The sequence below is a fragment of the Narcine bancroftii genome, chromosome 3 (assembly GCF_036971445.1).
Source record: "Narcine bancroftii isolate sNarBan1 chromosome 3, sNarBan1.hap1, whole genome shotgun sequence".
NCBI classification, from domain to species: Eukaryota; Metazoa; Chordata; class Chondrichthyes; order Torpediniformes; family Narcinidae; genus Narcine; species Narcine bancroftii.
Window position 1 is genome coordinate 161,474,681 of NC_091471.1, and position 23,346 is coordinate 161,498,026.

General features: G+C 40.7%; 1 protein-coding gene across 1 annotated transcript in view; it reads right to left on the bottom strand.

Annotated features, from left to right (window-relative positions):
- Positions 1-23,346, bottom strand: part of bmpr1ba (bone morphogenetic protein receptor, type IBa) — a 342,233-nt gene that overhangs the window by 42,512 nt on the left and 276,375 nt on the right. The window contains exons 4-6 of the mRNA XM_069925682.1: positions 13,604-13,763; positions 10,322-10,424; positions 5,529-5,631 (exon numbers count right to left, since the gene is read on the bottom strand). Of these exons, the coding sequence (XP_069781783.1) occupies positions 5,529-5,631; positions 10,322-10,424; positions 13,604-13,763 (366 nt within the window). The remainder of the gene's footprint in view (positions 1-5,528; positions 5,632-10,321; positions 10,425-13,603; positions 13,764-23,346) is intronic.

Below are 23,346 nucleotides of genomic sequence, written 5' to 3' on the forward strand. Positions count from 1 at the left end.
CAGGGTTCAGAAAAATCAGACTGTTGAATAATAGACTTATTCAGAGACTCATTTAAGTATTCATTATTCCTCATTATCTATTATTGTATATTTATAACTACATCTACACTTTGTTTTTTTCTTTAATTTTTTTTCTTTCTTTGAATACAATTTACAGCTACTGAGCCTAGCCCACAGAAAAAGAATCTTAGGTATGTACTCTGACAATAAATTTGAATGTTGAACTTTGAACTTTCAAGAATAACTAGAGACCAAATCCAATCTGATTGTTGTGTAATTTCAATGATTTTTCAGGATCAACTCCATAAGAACATAAGATGCAGGAGCAGAATTAAGCCATTGAGCCCAACTGGTCTGTCTGCTATTCGTATCACGACTCTTTTTTCATTGACCTCATAAGCCCATTCCCCTGCCTTCTCCTAAAAACCTTTGGCATTATTGCTACCGATAATCAAGAATCTCTCAACCTCTGCTTAAATCTACCCAATGAGTTGGCCTCCACAGCCACTTAATGGCAACACATTCCATAGCTTCACCACCCTCTGGCTGAAGAAATTTCTCCTCAGCTCTGTTCAAAAGGGACGCCCTTTTATTCTGAGGCTATGACCTCTGGTCCAAGACTCTCCCACTACTGGGAACATCTTCTTGTGTGTTTTGAGAACATTGAACAAATTCCTGCCTTTGCGTATCAAAAATCTCCTGACTTTACAATGCTGCTGCAATTATATTGTTACAGGATATGGGGCTTCCAGCTCTCTAGGATTTCTCAAGTCTTCAGTCATTAAAGATTAATCTTCTTGGTCACTATGGCAAGCAAACCCCAGGAGGAAACTACAAAGTCACTAAAGGAAATTGTACATTATCGTCCATTTTCTTGACATGTTTATATTAGTTTCGGTGATGGGATGATGAGTAATCCATCTGGATAATTTAATAGAGGTGTCAAAAATCAATGGATGAATCTTGAGGAATTGTTTGCAATGACAGGAAGGACAGTATCTAGAAAAGGTAAATTTAAAAAAAATTCACAAGATTTGGGGTTTTTAAAGAAAAGGGGTTTTATATTGGAAATCAGTGGGTAGGAATGAACAGACCTTGCAAGTGGGAGGGGGGCTGGGTAAATATGGGACTGGAACTTTGTCTCTCAAAATGTCATTCCCATTTTGTAATGCACCACAATCCTTCAAACAAAATACCTGCAAATAATACTTCTAGCTTTTGAGTCTCCACACTGTAAGTGAAGCCCCAACCTGTGTAATCTTCCCTCATTAGCAACTTCAGTACAGTGTCAGAGATGTTTTCAAGATATCATAACTCGCTTTCATTCATCAACTAAAATACAGGCTTGCAGAAATGGCTGGTCTCTGTAGCAGATTGTAACTCTCTTTGGGGTTTTATGACACTAATTTTCCATGCGTGGAATGCTATGGCACCAATTGCTCCATCAAACAGCCAACTCATAAAAATCAATAGTTGCACGAAAAGTACTGGGCTTGTGGTTATACTCTTGTCTCTGAGTCACTAGGTACCACTCCAGAGAGGAGCTCATGACTTCTGAGGCTGTTCTAGTGTAGGAATTCATGGTGGCTGCATGGTTAGAGTTGCAGCTACTGGATGAGACGTTGAACCAAAGGCCTGGGTTGACAGAAAAGACCAATGGTGCTACTTTCAGAAAAGGAAGTTGGATTGATTCCCTGTACTTCGATCAATATTAACCTTCGAATGAACAGCAGTAAAGCCAATCTGCCAGTCATTATCACGGGGCCGTTTAAAGTACTATCTGCAAATTGTTGACTGCATTTCCCTCATTATGGTAACACACAGCAGAAGGATTTATTTGACTGTAAAACCTTAAAAGGGATGTGATGAGTGCCACTTAAATGTAAACATACCTTGACAATTTGCTGTTGATGACCACACAGACAGTGCAAGCCTTGGCAAGGAATGCAACTTTGACTTAGAAGCGAGCATTTCTCTCAGGCAGATAGTAAATGACCTCTGATTTTTGCACTTAAAATATTTATGTTAGTGTCACTAATCTCTGCTTGGTGTCTGTAGGGGACATGAATTAATTTTCAACCTCATCTTCTGATTAAGCAAGCTGCTCATTTATTTCTGCATCATTACACTAGATGGGAGGTAGGGGTTGGGGGACAGTAATTAAATGCAAATTTTTGATATTTGCTCACCGGCTGCAGGTGTGGCTGGTAAACACAAAATGTAATAATCATTCCCAATGGCCCTGGGGAAGGGGTTGATATATTTAAACTGCTGCAGATTGAGTGGTCTTTGCTACTGGGAAGGTAGATCCCAGCTCCCAGTCCTGTGTTAATGAAAGGACAGAAATATATATCTAGGTTAAGGGGATATGTGACTTGGAGGGGAACTGCAGATTGTTTCTGAAGACCTATTCCTTCTTGATTAACGATAGAGAGCTTATTGTCATACACATTGCACAATGTGTATATGCACCAAAATTCTTACTTGCTGCAGCCGAACAGGTCCCAAAGACTGTGGGGGTGTGAGGAAATGTGGAAGTAACCTGGTCAAGTAACTGCAGTGAAATATGGTGCATCCTGCAGCCACAAGTGGAAGCAGTCAAGTCTTGAGGTGATGGATGGTTAGCCAATCAAATGCGATGCTTTTTACTGGATGGTTATGTACTTAATACACTCATACATCAAGTAGAATGTATTCCATGCAGAATGGTTGGCATCCAAACAATCTCCCCCCCCCCCCCCCCCACCCTTAGAATATTTGGGATATTATTCATCCCTTGTAAAGATCACTGAAAGTCCTTTGATTTCTCAAATAATGCATTTCAGACTTAGGATTTTATTTGAGAGTCACTTTAAATGAGGCCTTCAAACCAATTAGAATCAGGCAGATGTGCTTTGAAATTATTTTTGTACAGTATCAAAATGGTTTCAACATTCAGATCAAATAAAGTGAAACAAGGTACTAATTGGAATAGTTGCAGGTAATCTCCACCTTTTCAGTGCAAAAGATTGTGCGCATTCTTACTGTTGCAGTTAATAATTTCTCCCTGGAAAATCACCACACCAGCTGTTCAGAGCAGAAGCACATTTAATGTTACCATTATTGAAACAAATTTGTTAAGTGCTATTGTGCAAATTCTGCGTGTTGTATAATCAGCCAGTGCAATTAGTCCTGAAGACCAATGAAGACGTGATACTGTACTAAAATAATTGAGTGATTTGGTGAATAACTTTGGATCTGATACCTTATTATTTTTATGGACATCTTAGTCTCTTAACTCAACAGCACTTAGATCTGACAACCAAACCCAGAAGCTATTCTTCTTTTGAGTCCTCAGCAATGGATGAATCTTGGGGGAATTGATTGCAGTGGTAGGAAGGAGAGTATCCATAAAATGTGGACTAAAAATAATTATTGAGAATTGAGAGGGTGTACAGAAAAAGGGAAACAGAAACTGCAGTCGCTGGAATCTTCAGTAATGAGCTGCTGGAGGGACATCAGGTCAGGCAGCATCCGTGGGTAAAAAGAGTCAGTCAATATTTTGAGTCAGGACCCTTTATCGAGACTACGTAGGAAGGGGAGATATCAATGGTATTACAGAATGGGAGGAACTAAGAGGTGACAGGGTATTAGAACACTTGCAAATAAGACTTTTAGTTTTTGAGTCTCCATATAGTAAGTGTTTTCCAAAGAACACATCAAAATCATGGCTTTTGATCCTGGAAAATACTGAAAACTCTCAGATCCTCCCATTGATTTCAGACATCAATGTTAAACCCTGCCTCAAGAAGGCAGCCATTATCATTGAGGATGCCTCTTCACCCCGATTACCTCTTCTCGCAGCGACCTCAGGAAAAAGGTACAAAAACCTGAAGACCAGCCCCTTGAAGTTCAACAACAGCTTCTTTCCAACAACCATAAGCATCATGAACCTCCCTTTAGTACAGTAATTATGGACGGGTCTGACACCACAATTCTGCATAATTGTTAAAACTAATAATTGTCCTAATTTCATACAGAATTTGCAGAAATGTGTTTAAAATTTCTCACATCCTCTCCAAGTTGAAGATTTTTCTAACTCTTTTCCTGGAAGGTCTGGCTCCAATTTTGAGGCCCTATTCCAAGATTCTCCAACCAAAGGAAATAGCTTCTTTCCCTCTACACTATCAAACATCTATCTTTAACATTTCCAACATGAGGAAGTTCCAGAATCTGCAGGGTGCTTTTATTTTTTCCATGGCTGGACTCCCAGAATATGCATCACGTTTGCTAATGGGTGAATCACATCAGTTTTATGAAGCACTTCAAAATACGAGAAAAGGTTAACAGCACCACAGCAGAGGGGCTCAGCATCTGAAGGACAGTCACCAGGTGCTGGGAACTGGCTCACGGGAACCAGGTGTCGGGACTGGGATTCGAGAAGGTGCTGAGGGGGCTGGGAGTGCTGAAGGCTTCCTGATCATATCAGAGATTTAGAATCAGGACCTCAGATACACCGCTGGAGCGGACAGGAGGTCGTGCAGTATAGAGGTTTCAGGAGTGCAGAAGGCAAATCCACAGACACTCGGTATCTCTGAAGGGCTCTTTCTTGTTTTTCTTCTGGTTATTCGTGGGTGCTTTGGGCGCCACTTTGTGTGCCTTTACAGCAGGCCAAAGTTGACAAAATATGTGTATTTTTACATTTTTTTGTATTAGTAAATAAAGGAATATTAAATCATAATCTAAGCAGCAACACCATACCAGGATTGACGAGGATCTGTGATACATAACCTGCGAGACACAAAGAATTCAGAGAAATATGATAGGCTGCAGACACTGTGATTATCGAAATGCTGGAGGAACTCAGCTGGTCTAGTCAGCATCTAATAGGAGACAAAGATATATTTCCAACGTTTTGGGCCTGACCCCTTCTTCAAGGAAAGATCAGCAAAGGCAAGATATATCTGAAAGTCTTTCCAATAGCTGTCCAAGTCTTGAATCTCCCCATAACATCATAACTATAAACTAGTCTGGTACCACGTAAAGATTTGCTGCAATATTAAAACATTGAGTTTTTTTTTCCCCTTATACTAAATGCAACTGTGAATATTTGTTAATCTGTTTTATATTTATTATTTCATATTCCATCTTGGCATATTGTTGTAATTTAATTTATACATGTGCAGTTGTGTACCTTACATACCTGTGTGGCTGCAGCAAGTAAGAATTTTGGTGTATTTGTACATTGAATTATGCATATGACAATAAACTCACCATCATCATATAAATTAAAATTGATTCCTGTGTTTCTCAAGGTAATTTCTGTTGTTGTAATTATTTGTTTGGCCAACATGAAGAGAAGCTATTCATCCTCTGGAGTCAGGCCTGATGCTCCAGAAGGCCAATCCAGTTGGTCTCAGTTGTTCCAGCACCTTACCTATAAGCCATATCATTTCCTTCTTTGTTTCTAGTCCAATAGGTATTATCTCATAAATTCTGTTGGCGCTTGGACAAAGAAAGTTTGTGAGATGGTTCCTCATTCACATTACCTCTCATGTCTTGGGGTGGGAGTGTGGGGTGGAGGTCTTTATTGCAGAAATCTCGGTCTGTGCAACATTCGATGGCCCGGCGTTGAGATGACTTTGGTGTATCCTTAACAGCAAAAGAAGGATGAAGAGTGAATTATAAAGATACACAGGTCGAAAATCCCTTTTTAACTGTTTGGATCAATAATCCTTTCTATTTATTAAAATTCCAACTCAGTCATGTCTTCAGAGAAATGGAGGGAAGAGGGAAGCTTTCCAGTAGGAGGATAAGGAAGATGGTTGCAATCAAGAACAAATTACACCCACCCAATACAACCAACCTCGTCAAAAAAGGATTCCTCACTTTTACCCTAATCCCATTTTCACACAATGCAGCTTGACATTTATTTAGCATCTTTTTACCGTCTGCATGTTCAAAGTGATTAAAGTCAAGGAATGACCCTAAAAGCAATTTTTTCAAGTTTGTTATTACCGTACTTGACTGTACATATACAACTAGATTAATCCTGTTTCTCCAGACCATGGTGCACACACACTTCCCACACACCATATAAAAATCACATGCATGAATATTGTAAAGAATAGTCTCTGAAAATGCACAAATCCCAGGGAAAGCACAGGCAAATTAAGAAAAACTAGTCCACACATTGCAGCTTTTATCATTATGAATTTTTAAAAAAATCAATTATATTGCTTGGCATTCTTAAAGAGGGAGTTGTTAACATACAGTGAAAACCATCAACCTCTGATTTTATTCCTTGTGTACAGACACATTATGGGATTTTGAAAGGGAGTAGTTGCTCAGAGATATCCTCACCATGTGGAATTTGATGTGATTAGATTTTTGCATATTGATTGAATAATTAAGGATCAATGAATTAAATCAACAAAGTGGACAAAAGATACACCAGACAATCCTGACAAACCTTAACATTTGTATTTTTTTTAGAGAGCCTGCACCCTCCCCCCCAAATACACCCATGTGATCAATTAACCTAATCCCATACATCTGTGGAACATGGGAGGAAACCGGACCACCTGGAGGAAACCCACACAGTTCACAGGAAGAAAGTAGAAACTCCTTACAGACCTTAAGTCAGCATTGGTACTATCGGTAGGAAATCTAGGTGGTGTGGATTCCTGGAGTGCACGTCATGACAATGGAAATTTACATTCATATAATTTATACTGGAGTAGTCCTGTGAATTGGTACAGAGAGGATGATTTTTCATCCTATTCATTGCAGATGCCGAACTGCCTGAAAGGATGATGGGAGCTGCTCTTGCTTATCAAGTTCAACCGAGTAGTTTGCCACGTCTCTTGGGCAGCGAGTCACATTCAAGCCAAACAAGGACTGGATGACAGTTTTCCTTTCCTGAAGAGGTTTCAGTGAACTCATGTGGCACTGATTTACGGTACAAACATGTTTGATCCAGATTTCTTTCATAACTTCGAGCTGATTCATTTGAGGGTGTAAAGTTATTGCAGAACAATCCACTGACAAGAGTGAAGAAGCAATGCTATTACAGCAGCAACAATCTGGGTTCAGATTTGCCATTGTCTGTAAGGAGTTTGTATATTCTCCCCATCTCCATGTGGGTTTCCTCTGGGTGCTCCACTTTCCTTCCACATTCCAAAGACGCATAGGATTAGTAGGCTAACTGATCACATAGGCATATTAAGGTGGTGTGGCTTGTGGGCCAGAAGGGCCTGTAACTGACTGTATCTCTCCATTTAAACTCCTTTACTAACTAGTGGAACAATTAACCTTCATGCAAATATTAATCCCAAGCTTGCAGCATCAGCTGTGACTCAATAAGATAATTATCTCCTCTATGACCAGCAAGTTTACGTCCCACCCCAGAAACCCAAGCACAAAAATGTAACCTCATCTTGAGGGCTTTCTGGACTGTCAGAGATGCTGATTCAGGTAAGCCATCAAATCTTTAGGTACTAACAATTTAATGGCAAAGAGGTAGGCACAAGAGGTATTGAATATAGAAGCAGGGGGGAAGGGGGTTTGCAGCAGTTGTGAGGTGACATCTTGAGTATTCTGTGCAGATTTAGTCTCCTGATCTGAGGAAGGACATTCCTGCCTTTGATGGAGTGCAGTGAAGATTCACCAGACTGATTCCTAGGATGGCAGAACTGATGGGTGAAGAAAGACTGGATGGAGTAGAGTTATTGGAATTTGGAGGGGGTGAATGGCCTTCTCCTGCTTTCCTATTTTCTATGCTCTATGATCATTATTCCTTGACCAAAATCATTGTCTTATTTCTAACTGGGACCTGACCTGTTTAGAAATCAGTTGCCATCTTTTCCACTCTTATCCTAAATCTATTCCACTCACTGGCTGCTCTGGGTTGGTGTGAATTGCATTATACGCTACAAAAGGAAACTATTGTTTTGCTCATTTACTTTGGTTATTGGGGAGAATAGTCATGAGTATGAGATCATGTACCACCAGATTCAAGTACAGGTTCTTTCCCACCATGATCAGGTTCCTGAATGAACCCACACCAGTAAAATAATGCTGACTTTATTCCATTCTTGCTGATGTCTCTCTGTAACTTTGCACTCTGCATAGTGTTTTCTTTTCTCTACTTTGTACAGGCTGAGTAGCTGGACTGCTTGGAAATCAAATTTTCTCGTTACACCTCAGTGGAAGTGACAATAAACTTGAACTTGCATTGCAGCCCACAGTGGTGCACTTGTGGGTCCGCTGACAAAGATGGGCAAAGGGCTTGCAGAGAGAATGAAGGTAGCATGATTACAAATGCACGGAAGAGATCACACCAGGAAAAGACCTCCCCTCACTTGAAGATGGACACTTTCTTCAACAGTCAAATAAAATGTCTACTTATTCCGAAGAAAGGCCAGTCAACTTCGATGTTACCTCTGCTAACAATTTTGGCCTGTGCACTCTACAAGTCTGCCACAGCAAGGGAGGAATTATGTGGGGTTCAAACCACAGGGAAACTACACATTCTGCAGTGCCGGCACAGCACAGTCATTACACATGCACACAATTACAGCTCCAAAACTTGGAGCTGAAATCATTCCTGTTCACTCTTGTGATTTATGCACCGAAAGATCTCTGTGAAATCTGGTTCCAATAAGCATGGATCAGATTGATTACACCTGCCCGTGTGAAGTGGAAGTTTTATGGCACTAGCCACTAGCTTACACAGCACAGGTTCCACTTTGCTGCGCACTCTCAGGATCAATGGTTGTGGAATGCTACAACCCTTGGCACAAGATTGCTGCTGGCTGGTGAACAGGCCGGTACAATGCCATCTTCAGGGCTACGCCTGCTCTGAGACCCCCACCCTCCGAAGGGTCTATCTGATTTGTGCCGACGACTTCAGATCATGTCTCCAATTTACAATTCACATTAGTTTGCACAGGTAGGGGAATTGGGGAAAGATTATCTAGACATCCTTTTTTTTTCCATTTAATACCTATAGCCTTATCTTAGGTTCCCCAACCTGTTCCAAGAAACTAAATGGCTAGGAATGGTATGGGAGATCTTAGGAAGTGCCTAGCCATTGGTTCCAGCCTTTCTAAGACTCCATCCAGTCATAGTGTTCCATAGCTAAGTTAGGTTGACATGAGAAAAATGTAAGGACTGCATAGGCTCGAATTTTGAGCAAATAATGATAAGCCGGAGGGACTCAGCGGCCCAAGCAGCATCCATGTGGAGAAATGATCAGTCATCGTTTTAGTTGGAACCCTTTACTGAGACCATCAATATTGAGTGTTCACTGATTCTTCCTCCAATTGATGGTAATGATGATGTATCATTGACATGCAACATTAGCTCAGATTCTTTCTCCACAGATGCTGACTGGCCTGTTGAGTCTTTCCAGTATTTATTGCTGAAAATAGATGAAACGATCCAGCTCAAAATATTGTCCATTCCTTTTCTCTCATTGATGCTGTTGACCCATTGAATTGTTCCAGCAAATTGTTTCTTTTATTTAATCCAGCCTATGTGATCTCTCCTCATAATTCAAGTCCTCCAATCCAGGAAACATCCTGGTGAATCTCCTCTGTCCACTCTCCAGTGCAAGCACATCCAACCAGATCTGCATTGAAAACCCGAAGAGTAGCTGCTGTGTGATGCTAAACCATCTGCATGAAATGTTGCATTCGTTCTGGTGAAGGTACTCCCATGTAACTGCTGGGGAGGGAGTTTGCATATTTAGACCCAGAAATAATGAATTAGTGAGATAATTCCAAATCAGGATGGCGACTTGGATGGTAGATGGTATTTCCCATGTTCCTGCTCCTCTTGACCATTTTGGTCATTGAGGCTGACAGTTTGGGAAGTGCTGTTGAGTAGCTTGGGTGAGCAGCCATACAGCATTTTGTAGACAGTATTTAATGCACAGATGCCATGAATGATTCACGGGACAGATGGATGCGAGTGACTTTGTCCATCAAACCCCTGGCTCATGCTATGAAGATGGGAGGAAAGGCATGGAAATTTCAGACCTGCACATGCTCACATTATTCTTGTCGCTGGTCAGGTTGAGTTTCCAGTTCATGGTGTTCTCCCGGACGTTGACAATGGAGCAGTTAATCTAGCCTACTTAACTTGTCCTTTATCATGCCTCATATGTGTGTTGGCAAAGGACCCCACATATCTCAAACTGAGTCAGTGACAATCATAAGGTATTTTTCTCAGTGAATACACACCATTCATATTAGGTTTAACTTCCTCCATCAGTGACCAAGGAGAAGTAAACCCTGTAGGCAAGATTTCAAGAGAACCCCTTCAACAAGGCACTCACCCGACACTGAAAGTCTGAACCTTCTTTGCCCAGGCATCCAGATGTGATGACATATCCTCCAGAGTCACCTTCTTCCATGATGGTGAAGCAGTAACCATCTGTTCTGAGGACACAAAAATGCAATCCCAATAAACCGGCTGCCAAAACCAAAATGTTCTCTGTTTGACCATGGTCCTCAGGGTTTTAGATGAAATGCACCCAGTCGTTCCAGAGAGGATATAGGATTATCAAAATATTGTCCATTCCTTTTCTCTCATTGATGCTGTTGACCCATTGAATTGTTCCAGCAAATTGTTTCTTTTATTTAATCCAGCCTATGTAATCTCTCCTCATAATTCAAGTCCTCCAATCCAGGAAACATCCTGGTGAATCTCCTCTGACCACTCTCCAGTGCAAGCACATCCAACCAGATCTGCATTGAAAACCTGAAGAGTAGCTCCACTCCAAGATACATCTATGCCTTTATTTTGCGGAGCATTGAATATAAAAAGAGGATATAATGTTGCAGCTCTATAAAACTTTGGTTAGGCTGCAATTCTGCCATTCTAGTCACCCTGTTGCAGGAAGGACGTGGAGGCTTTGGAAAAAGTGCAGAAGAGATTTAAATTTAATTTTTTTAATTTTAACTTTAATTTAGACATACAGCACAGTACCAGGCTGTTTCGGCCCACAACTGCATGCTGCTGAATTTACACCCCATTAACCTATACCCCCAGTATGTTTTGAATGGTGAGAGGAAACCGGAGCCCCCAGTGAAAACCAACGCAGTCACGTGGAGAAGGGACAAACTCCTTATAGGCAGGGCAAGATTTGAATCCCAGTCTGGTCCCAATTGCTGGTGCTGTAAAGGCGTTGAGCTAACCGCTACGCCAACCGTGCCGCCCTAAACAGGATATTGACTGGATTAGAGGAGATGATCATTTAGGAGAAGTTGAACAAACTTGCATTGTTTCATCCGGAGTCTAGAAGGCTGAAGGGAGAACTGAAATAAGTTTGTAAACTTACTAAGGGCGGACAGATAGATCTTTCTCCCACAGTAAAAATGTCACATAGGAGACTATATTGATTTAAGGTGCATGGTGTGGGTGGGGAAGCTTAACAAAGCTATGAAGGGCATGTATCTTACACAGGTTGCTGGTGGAAGATATAATAGCAACAGTTAAAACTTATCTGGATATACGCATGAAAAGAAAGGAAATAGAGGCAAACGGATTATTGGAGTTTAACTTGGGCATCATATTCAGTGCCAAGTAAAGGCCTGCTTCTGTGCTGTACTGTTCTATGTCCTTTGTCAGCCCTGGAGGATTAGCATAGCTTGGACAGCAAGGTTAATACAACGTTATTACAGTGCCAGTGACCCGGGTTTGAATCCAGCACTGTCTGTAAGAGGTGTGTACATTCTCCCCATGTCTGCCTGGGTTTCCTTTGGGTGTTCCATTTTCCCCCCACCCTCCAAATATGGGCAGGATTTAGGTAGCATGGGCTTGTGGACTGGAAGGGCCTGTTACTCCACTGTATCTCTAAATTTATATCAATTTGTCCTCTCCATCATAATCCAATAAATGTAACCTTTTCAGAAAGAAGAAAGATTCTGCAAATGAAGACTGAGCAGGAGTTCTGAACTCACAGCCAAGTAATTTTTGTGAGTTTAGACACTGACTAATTGTTTCAGCAGGGATTAATCCCAGCCAAATTCTATTTTAAACATCCATACTTTGAAAAGAACCCTAACACCAGGTTCCCAGAGGGGGTGATGAGTGAGAGAGGTCTGCTCTCTCTGACCTCTCTTTACCCAAACTAGGTTAATCAGGATAGAAACAGTTGCAGACTGACACTTCTGGGCAGAACAGTACATTCATTCGGCTACCAAACTATCCATTGATAATTGGTGCATCATTTTAAGCAGGTGAGGCGTGGACTTTTCTGGTTGGCATAGGAAAGTGGAAACAATGGGGAGAGAGTGCAGAAGTGATTCGCCAGGATGTTGCCTGGAATGGAGGGATGTAATTATATGGAGAGAATTTATTGGCTGGATTTATTTTCATTGGAACGTGAGGTTTAGATAATTATGCCGGGTACAGATAGGGTAGATAGCCAGTCTTATTTTCCAGGCCAAGGGATTCAAGAACTTGTGAACACAGGTTTAAGAAGAAATTTCAAGATCTGGAGGGTATGGTTTCATAAAGAGGGTGGTGGTAACATGGAATGAGCAGACAGAAGAGATGGTGGAGGTAAGTATAATGTTTAAAAAGCAAAACTTGGATAGGAAAGGCAATGAGGGATAAGGAGGATTAGCGCATTGTGCAGAGCATGGATGAGGTAGGCCAGAGGTTCTGTTTTTCTGTAGAATGTTTCTATGATTCTAGATCCTTACTTGGAGTAAGCCTTGCTTATACTGGCCTAGCTCAAACCACAGACTGGACTTTAATTTATTCTCATGCATTGTATTTAATCTGCACAATATGGTCCCTTCAATACTGGAGATGTCGAACAGAGAATGGGTGACTGCTGTACTGAACTCCTCTGTTCAGTCCAGAAGGATGATCCTAATCTTTCACTTACTCGTAATTGGAATTCTCCATCCCACATCTATTCTGACATCTTGATATTTGGTCTCCTGCACAATTCCAACATAAGAAATAGGGGCAGGAGTCAGCTATTTGGCTTTGTCGGACCTGCTCCACTACTCAATAGATCACAGCTGCTCTGGACTCAGCTCAACTCACTTGCCTACTTCCCATACTAATTCTCCTATTATTCAAAAATCTAACTCACCGTGCCTTAAATTGGGGTCAAGTGTAATACACAAACCTACTGGGGAAACTCAGCAGCTCAAGCACCGTCCAAACAAATTAACAGGGATTTCAACAACTTCAAGGAGATAAACCTTTCCTCTTTGTGTCAGGACTGTCCAGTTCTGAGGTATGGTACCCCAGATGTAACAGTATCTCCCTCTCTACAGATGCTGCCAAATCTCCTGTGAATTTCCAGCATTCTCTTTTGCTTCTAATTTTGTTTCAGACTCCAATCCACTGCACCGACACATTTTATATATCATCTATTAACTCAGATAGCACAGAAAAGCATAATCTTCCCTGGACAGCCTTCATTTCCATCCCATCACAGAAATGTTTTCCTCATCCATCCCCCCCTCCCCTTCCGCTTGTTCTCTTACTTTGCTGGTTCAGGTGAAAGGTTAGTGAATTGAAACTTTAACTCTTATTTCTCTCCCCACAGATGCTGACTGACCTGCTGAGGGTTTCTGCTTTCACTCCAACTTACTTGCAGGTGTTGTTCACGGACTCTTCAGGACAATGGTGGTGACAATGGCACCACAGATCCCTCTGAGGAGGCATTGACACAGTGCTGTCACCATACTCCCCCTTGTTTTCCACGTTTAACTTCCCCGTGCTTCGCAGAAGGAGGTTGTCAAGGCAGTTACCTGTGAAAAGAGTTTAGTTGTTAGGTTCATTAGAGAACATGGGCAAAGGCAATTGCAAATGAAGACCCCATCTCAGAAAATGACAGCCAGTACCCTTTTTTTTTTCTGGGGCAACAACAGCAAATACCACAGAATATCTGTTTAAGGTCAGTGGAAGAAAGTTTAGGGGAGATGTAAGAGGTAAGTTTTTCACTCAGAGAGTGGTGGATGCTTGGAATGCACTGCAGGGAGTGGTCGTGGAGATTGCTACAATAGGACCTTTCAAAAGACTTAGGAGCATGGATGTAAGAAAAATAGGTTATTAGATTGTTGAGTTGGTTTACATTGGTGGATCTGTGCTGTAATATTTTATCTTCTATAAAATGAGGAAGGAGTCAAATAATGTCTTTCAAATGGCATTACAGTCACTTCAAGAACCTCACATTTTACTCTGGACTTGGAACCAAGACTGATGCCTCACTAAAGGATTACTGGACTTTGGTACAAACGTTGATGCTATCATGTAAAACTGAGGTTGGTGGTATCATTCCCTGGCAGTTGTGAGAAGGAGCAAGGTAAATCCCCAAGGCCCTGCTTACATGCTCTCATCCTAGCAGAGTGATAAATCATTTATCTGACTGCTTTTAGAAGATCAGAAGATGCTGGGGGAAGGAATGCAGCTCATTACATCACACAAACTTCCCTCCCCTCCATGTACTCAATGTGAATCTCCTCCTGCCTTGGAATGGCAGTCAACATACTGAAGGACTCATCAAACCCTGAATACACTCTCTTCACCCACCTCCCATCAGGGAATAAGCTTAAGAATGTGAAAACATAGGATTAAAGACAATTTCTTCCCTGCAGCCATCAGGCTCTAGAAAGAACCCCACAACATTGTAACTATATTCTGTGCTCTTTGCACAGCTGTATGAACATTAGACAACTGGTTGGACTGCTCGATACATATGATCCTGATGTAATGTGACAAATAAACATAAACGTGAAGCTTGTTGAACAGACCATGCTCAAACTGGCTAATGAATGAATGAGAGATTATTGTTTTATCCATAAATGCAATGTACAGATGCACAATTAAGTATAATTAAGGTGCCACAAAGAGAAAAAGATACTAAACACACATGGAGAAAAGAAAATAAATAATCAACTAATATTCAGAGGTAATTAACTCTCAGCAGATCGTTTGCCATTCCACTCTGAGTTATGTTAATTTATTCACTATCTAAGTCTAATGCTGTAGACCTGTAGAACTTTGAAAGCACATCAATCCCAAGACAAGACCTTCACATTTAATACAGGTACTGAACATTTGGTGAGATCAAGTGACTGCTTCCCACTCTCGTGTCCAGATTACGATATCCCAGCTGGCAAGCAGTCAGCTTGAACTCAGACTGACAGATCAAAGTTTTGTTCATTGATATTAAGCATCAACATGTACAAACTGAAAGCAAGTTGCTATGGAGCTGGGGAAAAGGTCAGCCTGCACAGGAACACCTGTTTGCCTGTGCTGGGAACCAAATGTTCCAGGAATTGAATCTATTCATGTCCCCTTGGGTCCTGTACTGACACAAATGTCCAGGGTAACTTGGGTCTTCCTCATGGCTGAAAAAGTCCATTTTAGACATCCAGATGAAACAAAATTTCTCTGGCCATGGTACACACACAAATACACAATATCCAACGCATATTAATCATGACATGAATATGCAAAGACATAACCTTAAATAAATATGTATATTAAAAAAATGTGTGTGTGTGTGTGTGTGTGTGTGTGTGTGTGTGTGTAGGGATGATTTACTCAATTACACAGCATGGAGGAAAAAGCTATACCCAGAGGCCTGGCAGTCCTAATTTAGATGCTCCTGTACCTCCTTTATGATGGCTGTGGGCCAAATATCCTGTGTGCTAGATGGTAAGGGACCTCAATAATTCTTTGAGCCCTATTTAAACAATACTCCTTGTAAATATCATCAATAGAGGAAAGGAAGGCCCCAGTGATCTTCTTGGCTATTTTCATTATAATCTATTTTGATTTCATATGTATTGAGGAGGGCAAGGCTTCTGGTTCCCATCTTGGCAACATTTAACAGGATCACAATTCAGAGTTTCCTGTCAGGCTGAACCATTATGTGGTTCGGTGGCTGCAAAGCATCAGATGGAAATCAATACAGAGGACCAATTAAACAGCTGAGAAGATCACTGGGGTCTACCTGTTGTCACCGTAATCATGCACATATATTATATATGTTTCATCGAGTTGTATATGTATAGTCAGATGATAATAAAGTTGAACTTGAACAAGAGTTACTATAATTAAAAATTGTTAACTATAGAAATCTCAGACACACTTCTAGGGCTAAGGGTGTAAGGTTGTGGAGGAGATGTTCAACTTTCTATGTTCAAGGACTTCTTTTGTCAATCTTATTCAGATTCTTTGATTTTGTGACCAGTACAAGAGTAAAGGGGAAACCAGTGGATGTGGTGTATTTGGATTTTCAAAAAGCTTTTTATTGTCCCACAAACATGAGTGGTCAACAAGGTTTAAGCATGTGGATCTGGAGGAACCTGCTGGCATTGGCTGAGAATCAGTTAACGAACAAAATTGAAAGTTGCTCTTTCTCAGATTGACAGGCTGTGACTCATGGGATAAATTTGGGATCGGAACTTGGGCTCCAGCTGTTTATAATCTGTATCAAGAACAGATGTCAGATTTCTAAATTTTGCTGGTGATACAAAACTAAGTTGGATTCTGAGGAGAAAGATGAGTGAAGAGAGGCTTCAAGTTAAACTAATGGGTGAGAATTTGACAGGCAGAATATAAGGTGTAAAATAGGCTATCCATAAGAGCGCAGAAGCAAAGTAAAGTATTTATTGAGTGGTGACAGATTGGGAAATGTTTATATTAAAAGAATATTCTTCAACACAAGGCAGGTGTACCAAATTATTAGGTAGGCAAATAGTATTCTCAGCAACAAATTTTGGTTAACATATAATAGAACAGAGAAGAAGCAGAAAGCACTGAGGTTAAGCAAGGCAAATGAGACAGGTAGATCTCTGCTCATCTCCTCAACAGGTCTGTCTGTCTCTTTTGCTTTGTTCTCTCTCTGTTTCCCTTAAAGTTGACAACAAGGTGTAGACCAAAACTCACATCCACAGATGCTGCCTGACTTGTTGAGCATTTCCTTTTTTTTAATAAATAATTTATATTTTTCATAATAAAATTAACAATTATAACATTTCAATAAATTTATACATATAATTTTGTATAAAGCAAAAGAAAAACACACATACAAAAACCATAACTCTACCCCCTTCTGTTCCCCTCCCCCCTTTATTAAATACATTTTCATACACTGTCAGAGCTCACAGTTTAGATTAACCTCAAGATTCAGGGAGAGATCATTTTTGAATTTTGCAACATTATTAGAGTTGGGCACCAACATAGTTCAAATGTTACGAAACGTATCATACTTGTTCTTTAATTTTTATGGTTTTTTTTTCCATTGGGATACAGCTATCCATCTCTGCTGTCCACCTCGCCAAGTTAACCGGAGAATCCGACTTCCACGTAATTTCAATACACTTTTTGGCCACTGCCAGTGCAATTTTAGCAAAAAAAATGGAGACTCTGTAAGATTGTTACTTACATCTATAAAGTTGTCTAACAAATAAAGTTCTGGATCACCTGGGAAGGGCACCCTTGTAATTCTTGTTCATACTTCAGAAAATTCTTGCCTAAAATGTCTAATCTTCACAAATGAGCAAGTTGAATAAAGGAATGTTCCTTCCTCTATTTCACACCTAAAACACAGTTCTGGTATATCTGGCTTAGATTTATGCAACTTCTGTGAAGTGAGATACAGGTGGTGTAAAAACATTATATTGAACTAAACCATATCTCACATTAATAGTTGAAGTTACACCATCCACCCACCATTCAGTCTAGGATTGTTCTGGTTTTTCAACATCTAAGTTAGGCTCCCACCTATCCCTTGATTTCTGCAGACCAGGTTTTGCACTTTCTAACTGAAAAATAAAATACATTCTGGTAATAAATTTGAGCATATCACCATTCCATTTCACTAACTCCCAGAGGAGTCAATGCCTGTCCCCATCGCTCCCTCAGCAAAGCTCTCAGTTGAAGAAAACAGAAATGTTCCATTAGGTACACTATAGGTCTGTCTCATTTGGTCAAATGACATCAATATACCATCATTATAACAGTCTGCTATAAAACATATACCCTTTTGTAACCCTATGTTTAGAATTCTGTTACCCATTTTCATAAGTAAAATATTGATACACAATGGATTTCTTAGTGAAATACCCAATTTTTTCTGATATATTCATTAATTTCCTGCCATATTTTCACCATATATGCCAAGATAGGGTTTACTTGTCTTCCTTTTTATTGATTTAGTACTTCATTCATAGAATGTAGCCCCATACGAACCCAGTTTGGTGAATTCACTTCAAAAAAAAGATGCTAAGTCTTGCTTGTGCAGCCAGATAATATATTTTAAAATCTGGAAGTCTCAATCCTCCTAATTTATAATCCCAAATTAGTTCTTTCCAATGCAATTCTAGGCACTTTGTTATTCCAGAGGAATTGTCTTACTTGATTGTTAAACAATTTGAAAAAAAAAAATCTTAGGTAAAGCTATAGATAGTGATTGGAACAAGTATTGAAATCTCGGCATTACTTTCATTTTTACACAACTCTCTCTTCCTATTAGTGTTATTGGTAGATCCTTCAATTTTTGTAACCCCTGCTCTATTTTATTAAACAAAGGAACATAATTAAGATTATACAGATTTTGTAAATTGTTGTCTGTAACTACTCCCAAATATTTAATCCCATCTGATTTCCATTTAAACCTACTGCCTCTTTTACATCTTTCATAATCATTGTTTGTTAAGGGCATTATTTCACTTTTGTCCATATTAACCTTATAACCAGACATTCTATTTTCTGAGTGTCTCCTGTAACTTTTACAAGAACTCTTCTGGATCTGACAAGTATAATATATCATGCACAAATAAACCTATTTTATGCTCATCTTGTCTGACCATGAAGCCCTTAATCTCAAGACCTCTTCTAATAATTTCAGTCAGAGGTTTTATTGCCATTATGAACAATGCTGGAGACAGAGTGCATCCTTGCCTACTTGATCTACTCAAGGGGAATACTGTCAACATTTGACTATTCATAATTATCTTTGCCTGTGGACTGTGATATAATGCCTTAATCCAATTAATGAATCCGCTTCCTATACCAAATTTTTCCAATGTTTTAAACAAAAACAGCCATTATAATTGGTCAAAAGTCATTTCTGTATCTAGAGAAACTGTTATACTTGAATTATGCCCTGATTTTGCATATATATTATATTAAACAGTCTAGCTAGATTATTTGCTGAATGTCTACCCTTTACAAGTCCCACCTGGTCCGGATGTATTAATTTCGGTAGATATTGCCCTAGCCTTTGATTAATGTCTTTGCTACAATTTTATAGTCAGCATTAAGAAGAAAAATTGGCCTATATGACAATGTTTCTAATGGACTCTATGGGTAATATTGTAATTATTGCTGTTGAAAAAGATTCCAGAAGCATCTGTGTCTCCACCACTCGATCTAATACATCCATCAGTAATGGCATTAATATATCTTTGAATTTTTTATAGGTGGAGACCCATCCTTTCCCGGAGATTTGTTAAATTGCAACGTACTTAATGCTTTCTTAATCACTTCCCTTGTAAAAGTGACATCCATGTTCTTTCTATTATTTTCATCCAATCTAGAATGTTGAGCATTTTCAAGGCAGCCAACATCATCCTGCTAGCAAAGACGGCAACAGTAACAGGCCTTAACACCCACCCCAAATGGCATTGACCTCCACCATTATGAAATGCTTCAAGTGTCTGGTGATGGAACGTATCAAAGTGCATAACCCATAGACACTGGACTTATTTCAATTTGCCTACAGATAGAACTGTTCCACTGACCATATTGCTGTAGTCTTGTCACTCCATTTTCATCCAGACCCACCTGGAGAAAGACACTTCATACACCAGACTGCTGTTCATTGACTTCATCTTGGCATTTAATACAATCATTACCTGGAGGTTGGTGGAGAAGCTCTCCTCGCTGGGACTCAACACCCTTCTCTGTAACTGGATTCTGGACTTCCTAACAGAAAGACTGCAGTCTGTCCAGGTTGGCAGCAGAATGTCGGTCATTGAGCACTGGCATACCTCAGGATTGTGTGCTAATCTGCTCCTGTTTATGCTGCTGACCCATGATTGCAACGGCAGATCCAGCTCCAATAGAGTCATCAGATTTGCAAATGACACAACAGTAGTTGGCCTCAACAACAGCAACATTGAGTTGCACTTCAGAGAAGAGGTAGAAAATCTCGTGATAAACTGCCAGTATAACAACCTGAGTCTCAACATTGACAAGACAAAAGAGATCATTGTAGATTTCAGGAGGACCACCCTTCACTTCACATTAATAGTTCAGTAGTGGAGAGAGCAGAGAGCACCAAGTTCCTTGGAGTCCACTTAAGAAATGACTTATCCTGGACACATAACCTCTCCTCAATTGTCAGACAGGTGCAACAGCAACTTCCTTAGAAGGTTGAGGTAGGCAAGGCTACTGGCCAGCATTGTTAACTATCTACAGGAGTCCTATCAAGCCCATCCTGGCAGGTTACATCAGTGTATGGTTGCTGTAGAGTATTGGATTGGAGGAAAATCTACAGGACCGTGAAAGGAGCAGTGAGGATCACTGGGGTCACACTCTCCCCCCCCCCCCTCCCAACCCCCATTGATGTGATTTACTTGGATTATTGTTTAAAATGGCTCACAAAATCAAGGAGGACATCTACCACCCCACACACAGCATCTTGCAGCTACTCCCTTCTGGAAAAAGTTGAAGAAATATCACAGCCTGAGCCTTTGGGTTGAGGAAGAGCTTCTTTGTATGGGAAATGAGGCTACTGAATGACTGGTAAAAACAACTCTCTGTGACTCTACTATTTATAAAGAATATTTATTTTAATATATGTCCATATGTAATATGTCCTCCATCAGCCAGCTCCCCACCATGACTACCAGCCCCCCCACATCTCCATCGGGCACACAAAACTCAAAACGGTCAACCAGTTTACCTATCTCGGCTGCACCATTTCATCAGATGCAAGGATCAACAATGAGATAGACAACAGACTCGCCAAGGCAAATAGTGCCTTTGGAAGACTACACAAAAGAGTCTGGAAAAACAACCAACTGAAAAACCTCACAAAGATAAGCGTATACAGAGCCGTTGTCATACCCACACTCCTGTTCGGCTCCGAATCATGGGTCCTCTACCGGCACCACCTACGGCTCCTAGAACGCTTCCACCAGCGTTGTCTCCGCTCCATCCTCAACATCCATTGGAGCGCTTACACCCCTAACGTCGAAGTACTCGAGATGGCAGAGGTCGACAGCATCGAGTCCACGCTGCTGAAGATCCAGCTGCGCTGGATGGGTCACGTCTCCAGAATGGAGGACCATCGCCTTCCCAAGATCGTGTTATATGGCGAGCTCTCCACTGGCCACCGTGACAGAGGTGCACCAAAGAAAAGGTACAAGGACTGCCTAAAGAAATCTCTTGGTGCCTGCCACATTGACCACCGCCAGTGGGCTGATAACGCCTCAAACCGTGCATCTTGGCGCCTCACAGTTTGGCGGGCAGCAACCTCCTTTGAAGAAGACCTCAGAGCCCACCTCACTGACAAAAGGCAAAGGAGGAAACACCCAACACCCAACCCCAACCAACCAATTTTCCCTTGCAACCGCTGCAATCGTGTCTGCCTGTCCCGCATCAGACTTGTCAGCCACAAACGAGCCTGCAGCTGACGTGGACTTTTTACCCCCTCCATAAATCTTCGTCCGCGAAGCCAAGCCAAAGAAAAAAAAATATGTAATATGTATATGCATCATTTCTCTGTGTGTGTGTGTGCTATATTCTGTACTCATATTTTACACTGTTTTATACCGTAGACAGGAGAATGCTGTTTCATCAAAAAAATAGAGGTGAGATTGAGTAGGCTTTGCTTGTTTACTCTTGAGGTTGTAAGAATGAAAGGTGGTCTCATTAAAGAATGGAAATTTCTGAAAATGGCTCAACAGATAAAAGCCAGATATTTCCCCTAGTTGAGGAGTCTTGAATCAGGGTCACAATTTCAAAATAAGAGATGAGGAGAAAGTTAGTTGGGTAGCCATAGAGCTGCAAAGCACAGAAACAAGGTCTTTAGCCGAACATGGCCATACTGACCAAGGCTCTGAGCAAGCCATGATTTTGTTTGATGGGTCAGAGTTGGTGGTCTAATCCTCGTTCACTAATAATTTTATGAACACCTGCAAAAATGTAACGTGTTGACTTATGAATTCCAGCTTCAAGTCGATGCACGCTCACGCGCACGCACGCAGGCACTTACATTTTTTTTTCAGGATGTGGTCACCATTGCCAAGTCCAGCCTAAAGCCTAGGTGAGTCACACAGTGATCACAATCCACTTTTATCTGTACAAATTCCATCTGCAACTTTCTCTTTGACTTGCAACTCTGCTTGCAATTTGAACAAACTGCCAAGAAACTCTGATATCTCAGTGACAGAGTTTCTCAGGTGTTGAAATTTGCATTTCACACTCTTCCTCAAATGTCTCCATCTGTGTTTCGATTTAGACCACACACACCAAATGAAAGTAGAATCACAGCCTAGAGAGACTAAAATAAATTATTCACTTGGCCTTCCCATGTGACGCGCAAAATGATCATAGAAGGCCTCAACATTAACCTGTGTTAACACACACAATTTTTTTTCCAGAATGTGGTCACCATTGCCAAGGCCAGAATTTATTGCCCATTCTTAACACCTGTTGAGAAGGTTTTAGGTGAGTCATTTTCCTTAACCATATACACAAACACAAATACACAGGCATGCACAAGCATTACCTCATGTCCATGCACACACACATAGGCCAAGGAGCAGGAACAACACACTCTCTGACATATAACAACTCTCCTTGCTGAGCCTTTTTATATGGGGAGGAGGGCAAGTGCACGGCTGAGAATATGCCATACTTAACTAGCAGTGAACTGCCACATCTTGGAGGTAATCAATGAAGACTGAAACTAGGCATCAGGAAAGCAGAGCTTACAACTTAAATCTTGGCCAGAACATGAGACCAAGTGACAGAGAGTTTTGTGGACAGATTGCTTCTGACATCTGGTCTGTAAACACTGCATTAGGACATTGTGCAAAGAAATCCACTGCAGAGCTTCAAATTAATTGCTTTCATGAAACAAGCATAAGCAATTCCGACCACAGACAGAGGTGCATGATTTGTTGAATTTGATCTTCAGCTGCTAAAAGCATTTCAGTGTTTGAAAACCTCAGCTTATAACTCTCACCTCTGCTGTAAAAAGGGGTCAGCAATTCTTTCATTATGCATTTTAGGACAACAGCTGAATGGCATCAGGCAGCTCTAACTTGCTGTCAAATTCACGGAGAGATCCTTTACATTTTGGGATTG